This window comes from Bombina bombina, chromosome 3 (genome assembly GCF_027579735.1).
Source record: "Bombina bombina isolate aBomBom1 chromosome 3, aBomBom1.pri, whole genome shotgun sequence".
Taxonomy (NCBI): Eukaryota; Metazoa; Chordata; class Amphibia; order Anura; family Bombinatoridae; genus Bombina; species Bombina bombina.
In genome coordinates this window covers 632,036,133-632,061,235 of record NC_069501.1, presented here as the reverse complement: position 1 = coordinate 632,061,235, position 25,103 = coordinate 632,036,133, and the positions used below count along the sequence as shown (strand labels likewise).

The 25,103-nt window shown below is 39.9% G+C and overlaps 1 protein-coding gene across 4 annotated transcripts in view; it reads right to left on the bottom strand.

Annotated features, from left to right (window-relative positions):
* The window catches only part of CLTC (clathrin heavy chain), a 317,188-nt gene that overhangs the window by 61,742 nt on the left and 230,343 nt on the right, over positions 1-25,103 (bottom strand). For all 4 annotated transcript variants that reach the window (XM_053707324.1, XM_053707322.1, XM_053707325.1 and 1 more), the window contains exons 17-19: positions 13,429-13,663; positions 13,028-13,150; positions 12,617-12,762 (exon numbers count right to left, since the gene is read on the bottom strand). In XM_053707324.1, the coding sequence (XP_053563299.1) occupies positions 12,617-12,762; positions 13,028-13,150; positions 13,429-13,663 (504 nt within the window). The remainder of the gene's footprint in view (positions 1-12,616; positions 12,763-13,027; positions 13,151-13,428; positions 13,664-25,103) is intronic.

The window sequence follows — 25,103 nt, the reverse complement described above, 5'->3', positions numbered from 1 at the left end:
TTTCCAAACTGAAACTGCTCCTGAGGACGAAGGATCAGGCTTTTGATCTTTGTTGAAACGAAAGGAACGAAAACGATTGTTAGCCCTGTTTTTACCTTTAGATTTTCTATCCTGTGGTAAAAAAGTTCCTTTCCCACCAGTAACAGTTGAAATAATAGAATCCAACTGAGAACCAAATAATTTGTTTCCCTGGAAAGAAATGGAAAGTAGAGTTGATTTAGAAGCCATATCAGCATTCCAAGTCTTAAGCCATAAAGCTCTTCTGGCTAAGATAGCCAGAGACATAAACCTAACATCAACTCTAATAATATCAAAAATGGCATCACAGATAAAATTATTAGCATGCTGGAGAAGAATAATAATATCATGAGAATCACGATTTGTTACTTGTTGCGCTAGAGTTTCCAACCAAAAAGTTGAAGCTGCAGCAACATCAGCCAATGATATAGCAGGTCTAAGAAGATTACCTGAACACAGATAAGCTTTTCTTAGAAAAGATTCAATTTTTCTATCTAAAGGATCCTTAAACGAGGTACCATCTGACGTAGGAATGGTAGTACGTTTAGCAAGGGTAGAAACAGCCCCATCAACTTTAGGGATTTTGTCCCAAAATTCTAACCTGTCAGGCGGAACAGGATATAATTGTTTAAAACGTTTAGAAGGAGTAAATGAATTACCCAATTTATCCCATTCTTTGGAAATTACTGCAGAAATAGCATTAGGAACAGGAAAAACTTCTGGAATAACCGCAGGAGCTTTAAAAACCTTATCCAAACGTATAGAATTAGTATCAAGAGGACTAGAATCCTCTATTTCTAAAGCAATTAGTACTTCTTTAAGTAAAGAGCGAATAAATTCCATCTTAAATAAATATGAAGATTTATCAGCATCAATCTCTGAGATAGAATCCTCTGAACCAGAAGAGTCCAAAGAATCAAAATGATGGTGTTCATTTAAAAATTCATCTGTAGAGAGAGAAGATTTAAAAGACTTTTTACGTTTACTAGAAGGAGAAATAACAGACAAAGCCTTCTTTATGGATTCAGAAACAAAATCTCTTATGTTATCAGGAACATTCTGCACCTTAGATGTTGAGGGAACTGCAACAGGCAATGGTACATTACTAAAGGAAATATTATCTGCTTTAACAAGTTTGTCATGACAATTATTACAAACAACAGCTGGAGGAATAGCTACCAAAAGTTTACAGCAGATACACTTAGCTTTGGTAGATCCAGCAGGCAGTGATTTTCCTGTAGTATCTTCTGGCTCAGATGCAACGTGAGACATCTTGCAATATGTAAGAGAAAAAACAACATATAAAGCAAAATAGATCAAATTCCTTATAAGACAGTTTCAGGAATGGGAAAGAATGCCAAATATCAAGCTTCTAGCAACCAGAAGCAAATGAAAAATGAGACTGAAATAATGTGGAGACAAAAGCGACGCCCATATTTTTTAGCGCCAAATAAGATGCCCACATTATTTGGCGCCTAAATGCTTTTGGCGCCAAAAATGACGCCACATCCGGAACGCCGACATTTTTGGCGCAAAATAACGTCAAAAAATGACGCAACTTCCGGCGACACGTATGACGCCGGAAACGGAAAAGAATTTTTGCGCCAAAAAAGTCCGCGCCAAGAATGACGCAATAAAATGAAGCATTTTCAGCCCCCGCGAGCCTAACAGCCCACAGGGAAAAAAGTCAAATTTTTGAGGTAAGAAAAATATGATAATTTCAATGCATAATCCCAAATATGAAACTGACTGTCTGAAAATAAGGAAAGTTGAACATTCTGAGTCAAGGCAAATAAATGTTTGAATACATATATTTAGAACTTTATAAATAAAGTGCCCAACCATAGCTTAGAGTGTCACAGAAAAAAAGACTTACTTACCCCAGGACACTCATCTACATGTTTGTAGAAAGCCAAACCAGTACTGAAACGAGAATCAGTAGAGGTAATGGTAAATATAAGAGTATATCGTCGATCTGAAAAGGGAGGTAAGAGATGAATCTCTACGACCGATAACAGAGAACCTTATGAAATAGACCCCGTAGAAGGAGATCACTGCATTCAATAGGCAATACTCTCTTCACATCCCTCTGACATTCACTGCACGCTGAGAGGAAAACCGGGCTCCAACTTGCTGCGGAGCGCATATCAACGTAGAATCTAGCACAAACTTACTTCACCACCTCCCTTGGAGGCAAAGTTTGTAAAACTGATTTGTGGGTGTGGTGAGGGGTGTATTTATAGGCATTTTAAGGTTTGGGAAACTTTGCCCCTCCTGGTAGGAATGTATATCCCATACGTCACTAGCTCATGGACTCTTGTTAATTACATGAAAGAAATATATAGTTAGATCACACAAAGCATTTTTACCATCAGTATATATGGGCTAAGCGCTATATGCAAGTATATATGCAAATACCAATAAAATGGTAAGGATAGTAATTTTAAGTGGAAAACATCCAAAATTGATAATTGCTGATAAACCTCACAATGAATATGAATAAGTGGGGAGAAACAATTATGTGTAACCTGTGAGATATTGTACAAAAATACAGTCAAGTCATCTTGGTGTTTAATCACAATGCATCTAAGGCAGATCTGTTAAGATTATACCAACTGTTATCCATTATTAAAATAGTCAGAGACAGTGTCAGATTAGTTATTTATGCTTGCGCTCACAGGTGGATCTCACAGTAACCAAATTTACAATATATGATTTGGTATGTAAATCACAGATTTTAACAGGAAAATAATAATGTAGAAAGCATGTTTTATGCAAATGGTGTAGTATCCAGTATGTAATAGCAAACATGAGCTTATAAAGATATGTGTCAGTATTGCCAACTTAGTGAAAATACGAGAAGCAAATAAGACACCTAAATATGTGTCATCAGTTATGGCAGTTATTAGGAAGAGTAGCAATATGGCTATTAGAATTAATCCACCATGTAAGTCACTATTAATCCGGAAACTTTATATATGATGTAGTAGCGTGTTATCTATCTAATCATAGATTTAATTGTACCCTTACAGTATGCTAGAGGACGAATGAGGCGCACATACCATCAGAAAGATAGTAGTATAGATCAATATAGATGGCATAACATCCAGCATGTGAGAGGTAATGAAAGACAGGTATATGCATGTCGGACAAAGTACCACCCGAATGTTTGCAGAGTAGGGAAGTGACCGTTGTGCAGTCTTTCAATGATAATAGGTAGAAGAGTAATTCTAAGGACACTGATACATATCCTCAGACATGATCACAGGAATGAGCCAAAACCATAATTCTCATTCATCCCATTAGGAGTCATTGAGTTCAGTAAAAATATCCATTTACTTTCATGTTGTAATAGGGTGCGTTCAATGTTACCCCCTTGTATGCCTGCTTTAATGACTTGTAGAACTGACATTTTTATATCTTGTTTTGCTTTGTGGTATTTGAAAAAGTGTCTCGCTACCGGTGTAAGGGTTTTACCCTTTTTACCGTCTTCCACACTGTTTTTGATGTTATTCAGATGTTCACCCAGACGGATACATAGTTCCCTTGTTGTTATACCAACGTAAATCTTGGGACAGTCACATTGCAAACAATAAATAACATTCTTTGTTCTGCAATTGGCATAATCCATAAGCTTTTTGTTTACTCCTTCTGGGAATATTCTAATTTCTCTCATGTTAAACATGTATTAACAAAAGGTGCATGAGCCGCAGATGTAGGTGCCAATGATGGTGGACTGCTGTCTTTTCCTTACGAAATGGCTTCTAATTTATTACTCAGTCGGTGCCCTTTTCCAACTCACAGACACACGTTCACCCACAGTTTCTTTTAGGTCATCATCTGCTCTCAAAATGTCAGAGTGTTTTAGAATATTTATGATTTCACTGTGTTTCTCATTATAGGTGGTCACAAATCTCATCCTCTTATCAGTGATGTTAGTTTTAATTTTAGGTGTCAAAAGACTAGCTTCTATCCGTGTGTAGTGCACAATGATATGCCTTCTTGATGACTTTACAAGTATACCCTCTTGACTTCAACCTCTCCTTAAGTTCTTTTGATCTTATAAAGAACGTTTGTGAGTCTGAACAGTTCCTCCTTAATCGAAGGAATTCACCAACCGGAATTGCTTTTTTCGTAGGCCATGAGTGACAACTGTTAAATTCAAGAATGGAATTGGTAGCCGTTGGTTTCCTAAATAAGTCTGTTTAGATGACCATTCTCATCCTTCTAGATCTTGACATCAAGAAATTAAACTGCTTCAGTACTCACAGTAAGTTAACCTTAAATTCAGATCATTATTGAGTTTTTCAATAAAATCTTTAAACATATTTTGCTTCTCCTTTCCACAAAATCAGTAGGTCATCAATATATCACACCCATAGTAAGATGATGTCAGTATATTCTGCATAAGTATCTCCAAAGACTGTCTCTCTCTCCCACCAGCCCAGATAGATATTGGCATAGGTGGGAGCGCATGAGGAGCCCATGGCAGTACTTAGGGTTTGTAGGTAAAAACGGTCATTAAATACAAAGAAGTTATGTTCTAGGACACATTTTAATAGCTTTAGAATAAATCTGTTTCTGTCCTCTTTATCATTAGCTTCCATATTTAGAAAGTATTGTACTGCTAAGCAGCCTTTTTCGTGTTTAATGGACATGTAGAGTGATTCTACATCACATGTGATCAGAAGTGTGTCATTTTCTATCACTATACCTTCTATTATTGATAGAAGGTCCATGATATCCCTCACATAAGAGGGTAAGGTGATTAAAATATCTCTAAGACACATATCCAAAAACGGACTTGCAGGTTCACAGAGGCCATCTATGCTGGAAACTATTGGCCTGCCCGGTGGCTTGTCTATTTTAGGGAGCAGATAAAAAGTAGATATCTTAGGTGATGAAGTATTTAAGAAAACCCACTCTTTACTGGTAATGATATGTAATTATGCGTTTCCTATCAGATTTTGGTATTTAGAGCGGAAACCCTCAATTGGATTAGATAAAAGAAGTTTATAGCAGTGTTTATCATTGAGTCATCTCATGGCTTCCTTAACATATAGTTCCTTTTCCCAAATTATGATGTTACCACCCTTATCTGAAGGCTTTATGACAACATCATCACACCCTTGTATTTCCTGTAGTGCTGTATTTTCTCTTCTCGTGAGGTTTTTGGCACAAATGTCATCAATACTTAAAAGTTCTTTGGTAACCACTTTCAAAAAGGCCTCTATCATGGGGTATTTATTTAATTGTGGCATAAACATCGATTTTTTTCTTAACTTATCGTCAGATTACCAGGATTGTCAGTTATTGTGTCTATTTCATTTTCCTTGAACAAGTCAACGAGAGTCACCAATGTCTGTGAGTCCGTATAGTCTGTGTCTTCATGTTCAGTATACATCTTTTTTTAATGTTAATTTACTACAAAACAAGTTAAGATCTTTAATCAATGTAAATTTGTCGATGGAGGGTGTGGGTGAAAAGGAGAGACCCCTAGATAGGACTTGGATATGAGTATTGGTCAGAACCTTATTAGATAAGTTAATTATCTGAACATCTTTTATTTCCTGTGTTACCATCGCGGTCTCCTTGACCAATCCTCCCACCTCCGATGCTGGTTGTCTGATCTGTAACCCCATCTCGTTCTGTCTCAAAGGGCCCTTCCTCCCTCCCCCACCCCTCCCTGTCTCCCTCTTGTTTGTCTGTTTGTAGTGGGTTGGTTGCCTCTCTCTAAAAAAGATATGGAAGTATGTTGCCGATTCTCACTAGTTGTCTGAGTATCGCTATCACTGTCTTCTACAGCAGAAGAATCGTTATCTGATAGAGTGTTGGTTTTTAAGAGTGGTAGTGTGTTAGTCTGTCTCCTTCTGGGCATTCTATCGTCCCAGGTGAAAATCCTACCCTTTTCAAAATCTTTTATATCTCTTTTGATCTTGGCACACTTTGTATGGTTTCGGATTCTCTCTTATCCAATTCCTGTCTAAGTTTTTGATAGGCAGTTTTAAATTTATCTAGGGATTCAAATTTATGTAATTTCGAATTCCACTCATTTATTTGTTGGTCAAGTTCTATCATGACCTTGTTCTCATAATCTGAGAGGATAGCTACAAGTACTTCAGAACAGTTGATAAGTGCTTGTTCCCATCTGTCCTTATATGCATCTATGTAAAATGCAAAGGATGGTATATAGGATATTGGTACCGTACTGGGGAACATATCCCTTAGATCTAACCACATACTAGTACTTTAATCTGGACACTTGCTATAGTCTAACTGCTACTTGCTGTATATTATTGGTCGTAGCCAGCTGTGTGAAATATGTTCCACAGTGACTGAGTATTAACTTGACATTACGCAATAGTACTGTTGTATTAACTTGGTGGTACAATATCACCGGACCTTGTGGGATTATGTTCCTATTTTGATATTAGCTTTATATATAGTTACTATACTGACCCAGTCTCTGTTCATATACATATATAGTTGGGGTGCTCCTCACTTCTTATACTAGTAATTTAATTGGACTTAACGTTATACACTGTATATATTTTTTATTTGTATCTTAATATTGAGGGGATTTTACCCCCCCTCTTATTTATTTATCCATCCAATAATGGTTATATTTTATTCTAACTGTATGTCGTTTTCTTCACTCTAAATAGTATCTAAACGAGTGCTCTTCATGGTGTATCTTTTCTTTACATTAGATAATTATCACATATAACCAAGACAGAAAAAGAAGAAAGTAGGAAATAAGAAAAAAAGAGCAGGAAAAAAAATAATAAATAAAGGAGCGGCATACTTGAAATGTAGCCAGAAAAAAAACTAATAAAATATAGAAAATAATGGGCAGGGTTTTGTGGACTCCACCATGAAAGAAATTAATCAGGTAAGCATCAATTATATTTTCTTTCATAAAGGTCCACGATCAATTACTCTTGGGAAACTAATAACCAAGCTGTGGAGTCCACAAGTTATCTGGTCAGGACCAGACTTCTTATACTATTCCAATAATACAATGATAATATTTAATGCCCAGAAATAACTGCCTGAAGGACACTACTACCAAAAGCTGCAAAAACTTCAAAATGGTAGAATTTAGAGAAAGTATATAAGCAAGACCAAGCAGCTGCCTTGCAAATTTTAACACAGAGGCCTCGTTCTTAAAGGCCCAAGAAGTAGCAACTGATATGGTAGAATGGCCAGTAAGTCATTTAGGAAGAGACTGACGTGCCTTTCCAAGTAAGCTTTATGAATCAAAAGCTTCAACCAAGAGGCTAACAAAACAGCAGTAGTCTCCTGACCCTTTCTGGAACCAGAGAATTGAACAAGCAAGCTAAAGGACTGTCTAAAATCCTTAGTAGCCTGCAAATAGAACTTCAAAGCTCTAACCACATCCAAATTATGGAGAAGCCTCTCCTTACACAATTATTTGTATTAGGACAAAAAGAGGGAACAACAATCTCAGAAATGTTATCAGAGAAAAACACCTAAAGCAAAAAATGAAACTTAGTTCTCAAAATTGCCTTATCTTGATGAAAAAAAGATAAGGAGGCTCACAACAAAGAGCAGACAAATCAAACCCATCTAGCAAGAGAAGTAGCCAAAAGAAACAAGACCTTCCAGGACAAAAGCAGAATATCCACATTATGCATAGGTTCAAAAAGGATGAACCTGCAAAAACAACTTCAAAACAAAATTAAGATTCCATGGAGGAGAAATTGGTTTAATCACAGGCTTAATCCTGATTAATGGTTAGACAAAATTCTGAATAACTAGAAATTTAGCAATCTTCTTGTTAGACAAGACAGAAAGAGCTGAGATCTGGCATTTTAAAAAACTACTGGATAAACCCTTGTCCAAACCATCCTGAAGAAATTGACAAATTCTAGGAATTCTAAGAGAGTGCCAAATGAACCCAGGTTCCAAACACCAGGAAATAAAAGCCTTCCAAATCTTTTGATAAATAGTCCTTGACACACGCCTGAACCAAAGTTTAAAAAACAGAATCAGAGAAAACCTCTCTGCCTTAAAACTAAGCGTTCAATCTTCAATCCATCAAGTTTAGAGATTTTGATCCAGATGAAAAATTGACCTTATGACAGAAGGTCATGGCGCAGATGAAAAGGCCACAGATAACTGCTGTACATCTGCACCAGCTCCGCCAACCAAGACCTGCTTGGACAAGCTGGAGCAACTAGGATTACTGGTAACACCACCTGTTTCTGGATATCACCATAGGTAACAGGACAAGAGGAAAAATGTAGGCCAGACTAAACAACCAAGGAGCTACCAGAGCATCCACAAAGTCTGCCTGTATCTAAGGAGCTTGTTGTTCAAACAGGAAGCCATCAGATCTACTTCCGGCAGAGCCTGCAGGTCTATAACCTGACTGAAGACTTCTAGATGAGACCATTCCCATGGATGAACGGATTGACGACTGAGAAAATCTGCTTCCCAATCGCTAACCCCTGGAATATGTACTGCAGAAATTAGAGGAATTGTTGTCTTCCCAAGTCAAAATTCAGGATACCTTCCTCATCACAAGGGAACTGCGAGTTACCCCTTCATGATTGATTTAAGCCACTGCTGTGACACTTTCTGACTGGAAACACAGATAAGTCTCTTCTTTCAGGAGCGGCCAGAACTGAAAGGCCCTGAAAATTGCTCAGAATATTTATGGTCAACTTACGTCTTCAAAGTAACCCAACTGCCTGTGCTCTTAAAGACCCCTAACACTGCACCCCAACTTGAAAGACCTGCATCTGTCAAGATCACGGTCCAATTTAGATTGACAATGGATACCCCGAGAACAATGAACCGATGACTGATCCACCAGGAAAGTTTAACTTTCCAGACATGCTCTTGCAGAAACAACAAAAGTCTGTATGAGATACTGCTAAATGTAAAGATGGAGCCTGTATCAATATCGTCCAGGTAAGGAACCACTGAAACACCCTGAGATCTTATTACCAATAAGAAAGTCCCTAGAACCTTTCTAAAGATTCTGAGAGCAGTACCCAGACCAAACGGAAGAGCAATGAACTGAAAATGCTTGTCAAGTAAAACAAACTTTAAAAATTGATGATGATCCCTCAGAAAAGGGATATGAAGATAAACATCCTTCAGATCTATAGAGGATATGAACTGTCCTCATGAACAACAGGAAGAATAGTCTGAATAGTCTCCATCTTGAAAGAAGGAACCATAATAAATTTGTTAGTTTTCAAATGCATTACACCATGGTAAGTTCCTTCTTTCATGGGAATAAAAATGGTTGGCGTAAAATCCCTGACCCTGTTCCGATTTGTAAACTATTACACCCATAGATTCCAGATCTAGAAATCGACTGAAAAAAATGTTCTTGCCTACACAGGATTCTTTGGAACATGAAAAAGAAGAAACCTTCCCCTGGGTAGCCTTGATCTGACCCCATGGATCTTGAACAAAATAAAACCAAGCCCCCCTGACAAAGGCAAAATAAGCAGAGGAAGGACAGAAACCCTTAGAAGCAAGAGAAGCACTGGAATGATTAGAATGCACACAATCATCTGTATATGATATGCAAAGCTGAGCACAGGGGATATCATCATCCAGATATACACTTAATATATTAGTAGGAAAGTGTTCAGAGGATCTAGCTTCTAAGGTATTTATATTTTGTAAGAGAAGTTCCAAAAGGGATATTGGTTGTAGATGCAGACTCAGAGCTCTGCTTTTGCCCATATAATACCAGCACTCAAATATATGTCCAAGCAATGATTAAGGGCTTGTAGCGAAATGTCGCAATTGTACATCTGTTTCCCAATAAAGAAAAATGTTTAATTTTAAAGGTGTCGTGGACATATATTTCATTGATTGCTTCTGAAGTACTAGTATTAACAGCAGAGGGTACAAGATCATTTATGCCCCATAATGAAAAAAAAAAAAATATTAAACAGGCAAGAAATGAGTAAATCAAGAGACAAACAATTATTTAAACATCACAATAATAATAAATGCAGGATAAGCAAAGTAAGTTTACACCCAAATAAAGAAGCTCTTGGAAGTAATGAAAATCTTTACCTCTCACCAAAGGAATAAAGGCTTAAGGAACGCTTAATATTCATATAGCATCAGATTAGCAATAACCCGACATCAAGCCGAAGATACAAACGCAGACAAAGACTTTAGCGTGCAAAGAAACCAAAGCACGCTAAACAAAAGAGACATACATATATGTCAAATAGCACTCCTACTAGTGCGAGCGACGTGTAGAGGATTAAAGACGACAGTCTAGTCTAATCAAAATTAAACTTACATGATTCAGTTAGGGCGTGCAAATTTAAACAACTTTCCAATTTACTTTTATCATCAAATTTGCTTTTTCTCTTCTTATTCTTTGTTGAAAGCTAAAACCTAGAAAGGGTCATGTGCTTATTTCTAAGCCCTTGAAGGTTGCCTCTTATGTCAGTGCATTTTGACCGTTTTTCACAGCTAGAGTTAGTTCATGTGTGCCATATAAATAAAATTGTGCTCACTCCCATGGAGTTATTTATAAGTCAGCACTGATTGGCTAAAATGCAAGCCTCTCAAAAGAACAGACCTAAGGGGGCAATCTGCAGAGGCTTAGATATCAGGTAATCACAGAGGTAAAAAGTATATTAATATAACAGTGTTGGTTTTGCAAAACTTGGGAATGGGTAATAAAGGGATTTTTTTAAACAACAAAAACTCTGGAATAAACTGTCCATTTAAACCAACACATGCTAAAAAAGAAAAAGGGCAAACAAAAAAAAGCTGACACAGAAAAAAAAGGCACACTATAATAAATTTACTTAGTGACTGCACTAAAAAGAAACAAGCGTAAAAGAAAACCGACGTGTTCATAAATAACAAATACTTAATGAACCTTTATGCCTACATAGGGTGAAACAAGGTACCTGTATACACATGTCATATACAATGCCTGACATAATGGTACCCAGGCTATGATATACCCATAAGCAAGTACCTACTAATAGCAGGTGCCAAAAACAACCCCCACACTTAACTGATATGCAGCCACACTACTGGACGTACCATAAGTAGATAAGAACTGCTTGCAGTAGACAGCCAATCCAGTGCTATACGCATTACAACAGACAATCTAAACATGTGGAGTAAAACATTGAGGCAACAGGTGAAGGCTAGGGACCGGTTCAGAAAAAAAACTGAAAAATCAAGATACAACCCTCCAAGATAGCTCAAACTATGCAAAACCCTTTTGAGGTAGCAGTCCTCCAAAAATGCTACCGTTAAGAAAACAAGATATAACAAAAGAAAAGGGATGCGCTAAAAGTAGCAGAAAGAGATCTCCTAGGTATGCTAAATGCTTGTGAGGGTATTCTAATTATGTTATATTGTAAGCAAGTTTATATAGTATATGGAAAACAAGTGAAAGTAAATAGGTATAACAAGTGATTTAATTAGTAACAATGTTGCTATAAAATCAATAAAATACAAACTAAAAAACGATGCCGGCATCAAAATGGGCAATGAATTGTATTGTGGGCAATGATAATGTTCTAAGGAGTATAAAACCAACTATGTTGGATATATAAAATTCCCAATATAAGAATACAGAGCAATAGTTAGTACATAATTTATATACTATACATATCACAAAATTGAATCAGCAGAAGGAGCGAGGCTCATGCATAAGGAATATCCCAAATTGACTGTGATATTGAACGTTCCTTGGGGTATTTTGAACTGGAATGGTGATACCTTATAAGTTCAGTCTTATCCATCTTATCTGTTTGTTGTAGTTATCTCTGTGGTTAAATTGCGGTTGTTTAGTCACGTGACTCACTTCAAACCAATCAGGAAGCAGCTTTTCCGGACTGGAGCCAATCCAAGAGTGGCTTTACCGGGCTTGGTTTTTAGGATATTGTGATTCTCTACAACTTTATTATTGAAGTTCAGGAGTCCATCCAGATAATTAGAATAGTTGTTGGGACGCTTCTTGTAGGCACATTCTTTGTACAGGAATTACGCCTACATCGTACCCTCGTGGAGTTCAGAGGGTCTGATGCACCTTTGTAGCAAGTTGTGACACTGGGGAATGTAGTTCCTCCTGTAGCAGCTGGTCTTTATACTGGGTATACGGCTGAGCCTGGATTTCCCTGCGACACCTTTGGCAGGCCTGTGATTTAATTCCCTTAGGGCTTTTTTGTGCCACTACCCATACTCCAAAGACATCTCTCTCTCTCTCTCCAAACAGCAGTTCTCTTGAGGGGAAACTGGGCCTCCAATTGGTCTGAAAACCTTTCTCACAAAGATCTAGAGTACCTATCTTCTTCACCTTCCTAATGCAAAGGCAAAGAGGTGGGAGGAGTTTTAAGGGCTCTAGGAGTTTTGGGAATCTTTGCCACCCCCCAAGTGGTCCGGGAATATAATTACAAGGAGTAATGGATTGTGGACTCTCACTAACTTTATGAAAGAAAATAACTAGGTAGCTTTACAAAAGCTTGTATCCCTGTATGAGCTCTATACATTTAATAAACACTGTTCCAACAGTGTCAAAAACAGTTTCTCATGTATCTTGCATTACATGCTGTCATTTTTAGATTACCTGTGCTCACTGAAAACAGAGTTATCCAGAACAATTTTCTCAAGCAACTCAATGAGCTCGTTTGGAAGGTCTGCAGTCATGAAGGCTTTTACAGTAACAGAAACCTCTTCAGGGTCTTGGGTTTCAGAAAGTGCAGTTTGTACAACCTAAACAACAAAAATGGTACATAAATGATTTTTTCACATCAGTAAAATATTTTAACCATTGATGTAGAATTATTATGTCTTAATACAAAATCTGAATGAAAAACAAAAAGGTGTTGCAGTTCTACAATACCAATTAAAATTCCCAGTAACTGTGGGAAACATAAGAGATAATGAGAATTATTATTTCAGTACAAACTACATGTATATTAACAACCTCTCTGACTTTAGGTAAGGGCGGCAAAGGTCTAAGTGAAAATATGTTTACCTGATCAATTAGAGGTCTCCTGTATGGGTTGCTTTCTAATAAGACACTGGCCCACAGTTCAGGATCTTTACGACGTACCAAATACCGTGAAAGGCTTTTGAATAAAGAATTTTCATTGCATACCTGAAGAAAGCAAATTATTAAAAAAGTGTTTAAAAAAACCAAAAAATTATTATGCTTTAAAAGGATTACATTATTCTACACTAAGTGGTTTTGAAACGGTTGTCGCATAGGTTATCAAATATTTGCAATAAGGCAGCTTCTGTTAAAACTTCTAACAAAGAAAATCAAAGAACACACTTATGACTGCAGATGCAAAAATAATAGGATCTGCATTATTACATGGGTGGACTACGAAGTCTGGGGGTCAAACTATTACTAAGAAGATATTAAACACCTACATTGATAAGTTCTAGATCACATTGGCCTCGCTCATAAGCCACGCATGCCAGATGGGGATCTCTCTTTTCACAATATTTCCCAACAACTCGGCTGTCATAATATGGGTTCTCACGAAGGAATCGTTCTGGATTATTGTTGCTATCAATGTATATTTTAGCCAGTGCATTGTGAGTGGCAGGTTCTTCACAACCTTCATGGATACGGGATTCCAACCAAGGCAGAAGTAGTTTTAACCTGGTGATAAAAAGGCAGTTTAAAACAAATGATATATCTATCTATCTCTATCAAGTCCTGCGAGTTCCCTCTACTTGTGAAACAAATTATTGGGCCTTGAGTAATACCCCTGGGCACAAAGTGTGTGTGTGTGTGTATATATACGTTTATCTATCTATCTATCTATCTATATATATGTCTATCTCTATATCTATATCTATAGATATATATAACGATCTCCTTTCTGCTAAAAACAAAGGCTACTACTCTATACTCATCTTACTTGACCTATCTGCTGCCTTTGACACGGTTGACCATCCCCTTCTCCTACGGTCTCTCAGTTCTCTTGGTCTCTGTGACACTGCCCTCTCCTGGATTCACTCTTATCTCTCTAACAGATCCTTCTCAGTCTCTTTTGCTGGTGACTCCTCCTCTCTATTGTCCCTGTCTGTTGGAGTACCTCAAGGCTCTGTCCTTGGTCCTCTACTCTTCTCTATTTACACTTCTTCACTGGGTAAACTTATCAACAGCTATGGCTTCAGCTATCACCTCTATGCTGATGATACCCAGGATCTACCTTTCCACCCCTGCATTCTCTCCTTCTGTCAACTGCTTATCTGGCATTTCCTCCTGGATGGCCTCTCACCACCTAAAAATAAATATGTCCAAGACCGAACTACTTCTAATTCCCCCCTCTAGCTCCACTCCAGTCTCTAATTTTTCTATCACTGTTGGCGGCACCACTCTCTCCCCATCACCCCAAGTCCGCTGCCTCGGAGTCACGCTTGACTCAAATCTGTCCTTCATTCCCCACATCCAACTGCTCTCTTCATCCTGCCGCAACCACCTACGCAATATCTCCAAGATTCGTCCGTTTCTGAGTGCTGAAACTACCAAACAGCTCATCCACTCCCTGGTAATTTCCCGACTTGACTACTGTAACAACTTGCTAACTGGCCTCCCTCTCTCCCGCCTCTCTCCCCTCCAATCCGTCCTAAATGCATCTGCCAGGCTAATCCACCTCTCTCGATGCTCTGTTTCTGCTCCGCCTCTCTGAGTCCCTTCACTGGCTCCCCATTCACAACAGAGTTAAATTCAAAATTCTCACCCTGACCTACAAAGCCCTCACCAATGCTGCCCCACCCTACCTGTCCTCACTCATCAACAAATATACTCCTGCCCGTCCCCTAAGATCCAACAACGACCTGCTTCTTGCATCCTCTACCATCACCTCCTCTCATTCTAGACTACAGGACTTCTCTCGTGCGGCACCAACCCTCTGGAACGCACTTCCTCGATATGTCAGACTTGCCCCTAACCTCTCCTCCTTTAAACGTTCCCTAAAGACCTTTCTGTTCAGGGAAGCTTATCACCCGACTTATTAACAAACTAACTTCAATTAACTAACAGTTGCCCTCTATCTCCTCACTAATATTCTTACCTCTGCAGGTCCCACCTCCTGTTTCTAATCCTCCTACCCGCCTAGATTGTAAGTTCCCACGGGAATAGGGCCCTCAATTCCCCCTATATTTGATTGTAAAATGTTGTGTCTTATCGTATTGTTTCTCCACTGTACTGTTATCCTTGTACCCATGGGCAGCGCTGCGGAATCTGTCGGCGCTTTATAAATAAAGAATAATAATAATAAATAAATAAATAAATAAAGTAAATAGCCAACAGTTCAGCACCCCAAACAATCAGATACAAAATTGTTCCCGGGTGCAATCCATGAATCGAATATGCAAATCATGTCACAGAAGGGCACTCATAGGACTTTCATAGATAAAATTCTAAACTTTATTTCAAACTCATAAAAAAATAGATCATAAGTTGACGTTTCGGCCATATGTTAGGCCTTTCTCAAGACAAAATGTTCTAAAAACCGAAAAAACAAAAACAAATTATGCTTACATGATAATTTTCTTTTCTTCTGATGGAAAGAGTCTACAGCTGCATTCATTACTTTTGGGAATTAAGAACCTGGCCACCAGGAGGAGGCAAAGACACCACAGCCAAAGGCTTACATACTCCTCCCACTCCCCTCATCCCCCAGTCATTCTGCCGAGGAATAAGGAACAGTAGAAGAAATATAAGGGCAAAAGGTGCCAGAAGAATAAAATAAGGACGCCCTACATAAAAAAATTTTTTACAGGTGGGGAGCTGTGAACTCTTTCCATTTAAGGAGAAAAACATAAATTATGCTTACCTGATAATTTTCTTTTCTTCTGATGGTAAGAGTCGACAGCTGCATTCATTACTTTTGGGAAAACAATACCCAAGCTATAGAGGGCACTGAATGCCAAGACGAGAGGGTACCATAGGCGGCCCATTCTGAGGGCACCAAGCCTGAAACCACTGCCCACAAAAAACCCAGCTTCGGCCGAAGACAAGAAAACTTTAAAAGGAAAAAGCCCAGAGGACACTGACCCGCAGGTAGTCCAGAGCCTAGCTAGAGACCACAAAATCGGACTCAACTGAGCCAACAGGCCTCCAGGAGACACCGTCGCCCAACAGTCAGACCCTCACCACTCACCCCCCACTAAAGCCTAAACTCCCAAAGGAATAGGACCAGGAGAACTGAAGGAAAAAAAACGAAGTTCACAATCCATAAAGGAAAACCCCCCCAGAGCGAGCCCAGCTCACAAGGGCCCAAATGGGTCCCGACAGACAAGGGGAGACTACGCCTAGACCAGGAGAAACTGGAGGTATAGGACCGGGCATAGGAACAATGAAAACTTTCTCTCAAATATTGTGCAAAACCACCAAAAGACAACAGAAGACTGAGTACTCACATAGTCCAAACTTGGAACACTGAAATATTCAGCTACAAAAAACGTGTAACAGACCCAGACTAAGAACACGCCGCCATCCTCAGGATGACAAAGAATACTTGCTAAGAGCAAAAGCGGCCAGCAAAAGAACAGATTGCAAAAGACAACTCCCAGACAGAGGGCACACTCTAGTCAATCCAAGCTGCCAGACCTACCCACAGGTCTTCCAAAAAAGGAGGAATCATAACCTCCATGGAGGTCCCCCAAGAAAAATAAGCGACACCCAGAACCCGAGGTGGAGCAATCCTAGACCCTCTGCTTGTAATCTTAGGGAGCTAGCTACTATGCCCACCTAGATCCTGGAGATGACAACGTCTCTCAAAACCCACTCCCAGCTGGGCCAGACCCAGCAACGGCAGGTCTGAAACAGGGGAACAGAAGAACCCCAAAACCAGCTCAAAAACAAGCAGAAGAATGTCCACAGCCAATCTCCAAAGCCAATCTCTAAAGTTTCTTTAAGAAAGGGACCACATCTCCATAAAAGGGAGACTAAGCTCTCACCCAAGAAGGGGAAAGGGCTAAAAGGCAGCACGTTCCACAAAGCCACAGGCTAAAGGAGAGATCAATCCCCAACTCAGAAGCCCTGTTGAAGGGGATTCCTCTAAAACTAGCCTGCCAACATGCAACCAATGTGCAATAGTAGCAGCAGTGACACTGCACGTCCATTCACCTGCAGAGCAGTGAATTCAATGGATACTACAGCAAGCTGACCAAGGGAAACCGCCTAAGGCAAAACAAGCCCAATGAGCAACTACACTCAGAAAAACTGGCCAACCAAGACCAGGTCAAGTAATCTGAGTAAAAGGATATAGCCCAAGTTTCAAGGAACTGGGGAACCCCGAACCAACCCTGGAGCCCAGAGGTCCGGTAACAACCCACAACGGGATCCACAAGGGAAAATGTTGAATGAAACCCAGCCACCGGAAGCTCCAGGGAGAACAGATCCGAACCTTCAATTGTTTAGACAAACAATACCTGCAAACTTTACACCCCGTCTGAATAACAACCCAGACCACAGGGGATATAATGCACTATCCAGACCAACCCGGTTAACGAGAATAACTCGCAAGTCCCGACCTAAGGAAGAAACAACCCCTTGCCGAAGTCCCACTCTCCGAAGGAGCCAAGGCGGAAAAAGTTGTATGACGACGCTAGAGCTTCTAGACTCACCAACAGCCTCAGGAGAATAAGGCAAGGGGTTACCACAAGGTCAAAACCAATCGAGCAAAGGCTGGTCTCCACATCACCTCCGTACAAGCGGATGATTACAGGGAGAAAGGGGCGCAAACCAACCCCCGTTCCGTGAGGAACCCCAAGCAAACCCAAGGAGACCACACCCAGTGTCCCTTAACAGGGAACAAACATCTCCCAGGCCCCTGAAAAGAGACCTAACATGGAATTCACAAAGGAAGACCAAAAAGTCTCAGAAAAACAGCTAGACAGTACACAGTCGATGTGCAATAGCTGCAGCTGGTTACATCTGCAACCTCAAATAGCAAATATATTTACATTACACTTTTATTAACAAATATGCTTGAAACAGACGTTACCAGAAGGGGGGAAGATATAGTGAATCCAGGGTTAAGCAACCTCTGATCTAATTGTAAATATACATTACACAATCTAAAGAACCCCCACCGGTAATTAGACAAGTAAAATGGGATGATTATAGTAGGCTAGTGAAGAATGGGATAGGTCACTTCCATAATTCGAATAAATAGTAGCCAAATTCTATAGCACCCAAAATTAAAATAAGGGCTAGTGGACAGGGTGTAGCGTGTCTAATCAAGTAATCACACAGGGTAGGGAAACTAACAAAATGGTAGTTTCATACGCAAAAGGTAGGTACATTCAAACAGGCATACACATATATGCTCAAGCTATGCGCTCAAAGGCGTCGTCCTACCTGCGTACTGCTCTGATTTAACAGAGTCAGCCGATTGCTAGCTAAAATCCCTGTCAAATAGAGCTAACTCACATACAATAAAGCTTGTAGAAAACTTCTCATATATACGATGGAGGTATTATGCTCAATACAAACTGTCAACATTTATTCCCCTAGGTTAAGTTCAAGTAGTTACATTTAAATCAAAGTCAAAGGTTACTGTGTAGCTTATAGCGTAATAGCATATAATGCTTAACAAAATGTTGCTGCTTGTTAACCTGGCATTAAAGCGTACTCCTAAGTAACAGTCTTTCAGTATATCAGCATACCCCCTATAGTTACAAATATAGTGCAAAGTTTTAGCTGTATTAAGTTTAGAGACCACTAGTATTCATTTAAAGTATGTGACCAGTTCAGTAGAAAGCCCAACCACACGGGTGAAACGCGTAGAAGAAAGAGTTGCTGACCCTGTCAAGAACTTGTAACTAGGTACCTAGCTGATTACCCGCGCGTGAAATACGCTAAGAGCGGAGGTTGCTTCATATTATCAGCCCAGCTGATTACCCTTTTGCTACAGCTGTACACAACCAACGGAGGTGAAAATCTCAGAAAGACGCTGACTGGAGTGGTAACGGTTTTGGCGAAGAAAAGATTCCGGCATTACCCCAAGCTGCCTGTCAAGTGTGATCATCTGATACACAGCCGTCCAAGAGTGTCATCGCGCTTGGCGAGGAAAAGTTCCGGTATTACCCCAAGCTGCCTGTCAAGTGTTATCATCTGATACACAGCCGTCCAAGAGTGTCATCGCGCTTGGCGAGGAAAAGTTCCGGTAAAAAGTATAAGTTGTTTTGCTGAGTAAATTGATATATAGCAGGCTATTAAGGTGAGAGGTTTGCACAATACAAATATCCAGTGACTGACAAGCAAGGCTCACGGAGTCAATACTCATTTAACTGAAGTGATACAAATAAACCTTCAGAAAAATAAAGTTTCACCTACTGCATATTCTATATATATTGAAGCAGTCTTTTAGCCTACATATAAGATTATGGGAAATAATTGCAATATGTGTTACTAACACTTGAAGAAGTTGATACAAATATATGGAGTAACTATCACATTGACACTTTTTTAACTAGCAACATTTGTTTCCAACACTGATACAAACTGGATCCCACAGCAACAAAGAGGAACATCTGACGCTTCCCTTGATTGGATATTCTCTTAGCCAGCAACATTATTTTTGATTTTTGATATTTCTCATTTTTTTATATTTTTTATTTTTGTATTTTTTATTTTTAGGGTGGTAATTCCATATAGTACTTTTCTTTTAATTCTTTTTACTTGTATTATATACCTCTGCAGGGAGACGTCCCGTGTATTGTACAATTTATCTTTGGTAGTAAACTTTTCAAATTACTTGGTGTAATGTATTCTTTATTATGAATGCCTAATTAATGCTGATTAAGTGTGTTGGTTTCTCTTAGCTTTTAGCGCCCTCTCATTTGTGGTTTTTGACCAGTTCAGTTGAACCACGCTTGTTCCACCCAAGGCCACGCCCACCGACGCGTTTCCGTCACAGAACGTGACTTCGTCAGGGCATAGGAACCTGCAACCTAACTGCTGAAAGGCAGCCGAACTACCCTTCAAACTACTAGCTGCTGAGGACCAAGTCCAAAAGGACAATCCCCGAGCCTCAAAAGAAAAAAGGCCAAACCGCTTACTCGGCGGTAAGGTGTAAAGCCCTCCCACACTCTACCACGTGGGGGAGGAACTCTAGAGTCTGACAATACCAGACACCAGAGATAATAACGCAGCAGAAACTCCACTGACCCCAGTAATCCAAATTGAAAGCTAAAAGGACTGAGACAATCCTTCCCTCCTTGTAGACCCACAGGTCCTCTAGAATGCTTACTTGAATGTAAAATGAATGAGCACTCGGCACCTCGACTGGACCAGTCAATCAGAACGGCGCCACGTGTCTGAACAGTCACAAGACAGAACTGAACCCAACAGGACCAGCCTGCACCCGGGTCCTAACCGTCAAGCTGCATTTAGTAACTGAAACACATGTCCGAGTAAGATGCGAAGGCGCACCACTCTGTAACGAAAGGCACAACACGCAGGGACAGTTACACCCGCAGGGAACTGTACATGCCCTCCCCAAGATGGTAGACCCGGCAATAGGGCACAAGCAAAATCACGCATAAACGTCTGGACTCTGAAGACGAATAATCAAGAATATGTGGAAGCGAAAACGTGCTGCAACTTCTGGGGGGGGGGAGACAAGCTGCCCCGTGTGGAGGAATAATCAAAATCTGTAGAATTATGGAGTGGTAAAGAACTCGCCTCTTGGAGGTCAGGACCCCAGAGGCGGATGGCTCAGCTGACCCTTGATTCCCCGAGGAAACAAGCACTCTAATACGGCATACCGAACATAACTGATTGACATGTGTCAACGAGGCCAATCCGGATTCTTCCCCGGACAAAGAATCTGAAATTAGAACAGTCTCAGAATCCTCCATAACTGGATAGTGAATATGCCAATATGGACTATTTTAAGACAAAACAAACGGCACCTGACGGCCACAATGGCTTGGGCACTCACCACCTCCTATGAACCAGACCCCTGCAAACTAGAATTGCTCCATAGCCACACGGTCAGGAATGCGGAAATGGAGGACGGAACGTAATCACATCCGGCCAGAAGGTAAGCCGTATAGTTCAAAAAAGCACGCCCAACCATAAGGTTGCGTCACTTCCAAAGGCCTCAATGTTCCAGCCATGAGCCCATTTAACACTACATATAAGCAGATTGAATCACATAACAAACATGATTAAAAAAAACCCTGTTCAATAACCCCCTCAGGTGATATTAACCCTCGATTCCAAGATACTAAAGGACACTCACTGAGACCCTTATGTTAAGTTAGTCCTGCAAGGTGGTAGCCTCTCGGGAAAACATTAGTACAGTACATTCACGAAGAAAGAAAATGAAACGATCTTAAAGGGACACTGTACCCAAATTTTTTCTTTTGTAAATCAGAAAGAGCATGCAATTTTAAGCAACTTTCTAATTTACTCCTATTATCAATTTTTCTTCGTTCTCTTGCTATCATTTTTTTAAAAAGAAGGCATCTAAGCTTTTTTTTGGTTTCAGTACTCTGGACAGCACTTTTTTATTGGTGGATGAATTTATCCACCAATCAGCAAGGACAACCCAGGTTGTTCACCAAAAATGGGCCGGCATCTAAACTTACATTCTTGTATTTCAAATAAAGATACCAAGAGAATGAAGAAAATTTGATAATAGGAGTAAATTAGAAACTTGCTTAAAATTTCATGCTCTATCTGAATCACGAAAGAAAAATTTTGGGTACAGTGTCCCTTTAACGGAATCTACGCCGTGGAACAGGAACACGGCCCTTCAAGTGTGACGGATAGTAGCATCGCCTCCGCCATGGACTTGAGAGAACAAAGCAGGCAGTGGAGCTAAGTTCGAGAACGCCAAATGCTTGAGGAGCTGTTAAAATGAGTCGGGATGGTTTCGCAGAAAGACTCTTCCTGCATCTCCGGACTCTAACTTTCATCCAAGCCCTCACTAAGAGACTGGCGGGATTACTTAAAGGAACACTGAGCCCAAAAATGTTCTTTCGTGATTCAGATAGAGCATGCAATTTTAAGGAACTTTCTAATTTACTGCTATTATCAATTTTTCTTCATTCTCTTGCTATCTTTATATGAAAAAGAAGGCATCTAAACTTTTTTCTTGGTTCAGAACTCTGGACAGCAGTTTTTGATTGGTGGATGAATTTATCCACCAATCAGCAAGGACAACCTATGTTGTTCACCAAAAATGGGCCGGCATCTAAACTTACATTCTTGCATTTCAAATACAGATACCAAGAGAATAAAGAACATTTGATAATAGGAGTAAATTAGAAAGTTGCTTAAAATTTCATGCTCTATCTGAATCACAGTGTCCCTTTAAAACTCCTGTCCCATGTCGAAGAGTACTATCCTCCATAAAAGACAATTAAATTCTGACACTTCTCTGCCAACCTCCTGGGATGAAAGGCAAAGAATGACTGGGGAATGAGGGGAGTTGGGGAAGTATTTAAGCCTTTGGATGGGGTGTATTTGCCTCCTCCTGGTGGCCAGGTTCTTAATACCCATAAGTAATGAATGCAGATGTGGACTCTTTCCATTTAAGAAGAAAAGAAACACTTCTTCATATACCTTGTACAATGGTGACACTCCACATTTATAGATAAGACATGACTTGATATATATATTTCAAGGAACTTGCGGACAAACCTTTATCTAAACCGTCCTGAAGAAACTGTAAAATTCTCGTAATTCTAAAAGAATGCCAGGAAAAATGATGAGAAAGACACCAAGAAATATAAGTCTTCCAGACTCTATAATATATCTCTCTGGATACAGATTTACGAGCCTGTAACATAGTATTAATCACAGAGTCAGAGAAACCTCTTTGACCAAGAATCAAGCGTTCAATCTCCATACCTTTAAATTTAAGGATTTGAGATCCTGATGGAAAAAAGGACCTTGCGACAGAAGGTCTGGTCTTAACTGAAGAGTCCACGGTTGGCAAGAGGCCATCCGGACAAGATCCGCATACCAAAACCTGTGAGGCCATGCTGGAGCTACCAGCAGAACAAACGAGCATTCCTTCAGAATCTTGGAGATTACTCTTGGAAGAAGAACTAGTAGAGGCGGAAAGATATAGGCAGGATGATACTTCCAAGGAAGTGATAATGCATCCACTGCCTCCGCCTGAGGATCCCGGGATCTGGACAGATACCTGGGAAGTTTTTTGTTTAGATGAGAAGCCATCAGATCTATTTCTGGAAGTTCCCACATTTGAACAATCTGAAGAAATACCTCTGGGTGAAGAGACCATTCGCCCGGATGCAACGTTTGGCTGAGATAATCCGCTTCCCAATTGTCTATTCCTGGAATATGAACCGCAGAGATTAGACAGGAGCTGGATTCCGCCCAAACCAGAATTCGAGATACTTCTTTCATAGCCAGAGGACTGTGAGTCCCTCCTTGATGATTGATGTATGCCACAGTTGTGACATTGTCTGTCTGAAAACAAATGAACGATTCTCTCTTCAGAAGAGGCCAAGACTGAAGAGCTCTGAAAATTGCACGGAGTTCCAAAATATTGATCGGTAATCTCACCTCCTGAGATTCCCAAACCCCTTGTGCTGTCAGAGACCCCCACACAGCTCCCCAACCTGTAAGACTTGCATCTGTTGAAATTACAGTCCAGGTCGGAACAACAAAAGAAGCCCCCTGAACTAAACGATGGTGATCTGTCCACCACGTCAGAGAGTGTCGTACAATCGGTTTTAAAGATATTAATTGAGATATCTTTATGTAATCCCTGCACCATTGGTTCAGCATACAGAGCTGAAGAGGTCGCATGCGAAAACGAGCAAAGGGGATCGTGTCCGATGCAGCAGTCATAAGACCTAGAATTTCCATGCATAAGGCTACCGAAGGGAATGATTGTGACTGAAGGTTTCGACAAGCTGAAATCAATTTTAGACGTCTCTTGTCTGTCAAAGACAGAGTCATGGACACTGAATCTATCTGGAAACCCAAAAAGGTTACCCTTGTCTGAGGAATCAATGAACTTTTTAGTGAATTGATCCTCCAACCATGATTTTGAAGAAACAACAAAAGTCGATTCGTATGAAATTCTGCTAAATGTGAAGACTGAGCAAGTACCAAGATATCGTCCAAATAAGGAAATACCACAATACCCTGTTCTCTGATTACAGATAGAAGGGCACCGAGAACCTTTGTAAAAATTCTTGGAGCTGTTGCTAGGCCAAACGGCAGAGCCACAAACTGGTAATGCTTGTCTAGGAAAGAGAATCTCAGAAACTGATAGTGAGCTGGATGAATCGGAATATGCAGATATGCATCCTGTAAATCTATTGTAGACATATAATGCCCTTGCTGAACAAAAGGCAGGATTAGTCCTTACAGTTACCATTTTGAATGTTGGTATCCTTACATAACGATTCAATATTTTTAGATCCAGAACTGGTCTGAAGGAATTCTCCTTCTTTGGTACAATGAAGAGATTCGAATAAAACCCCAGCCCCTGTTCCAGAACTGGAACTGGCATAATTACTCCAGCCAACTCTAGATCTGAAACACATTTTAGAAATGCTTGAGCTTTCGCTGGGTTTATCTTGAAACCAATTCTGTACCCTTCTGAAATAATGTTCTGAATCCAAAGATTGTGAACAGAATTGATCCAAATTTCTTTGAAAAAACGTAATCTGCCCCCTACCAGCTGAGCTGGAATGAGGGCCGCACCTTCATGTGGACTTAGAAGCTGGCTTTGCTTTTCTAGAAGGCTTGGATTTATTCCAGACTGGAGATGGTTTCCAAACTGAAACTGCTCCTGAGGATGAAGGATCAGGCTTTTGTTCTTTGTTGAAACGAAAGGAACGAAAACGATTATTAGCCCTGTTTTTACCCTTAGATTTTTTATCCTGTGGTAAAAAAGTTCCTTTCCCACCAGTAACAGTTGAGATAATAGAATCCAACTGAGAACCAAATAATTTATTACCCTGGAAAGAAAGGGAAAGTAGAGTCGATTTAGAAGACATATCAGCATTCCAAGTTTTAAGCCATAAAGCTCTTCTAGCTAAAATAGCTAGAGACATAAACCTGACATCAACTCTGATAATATCAAAAA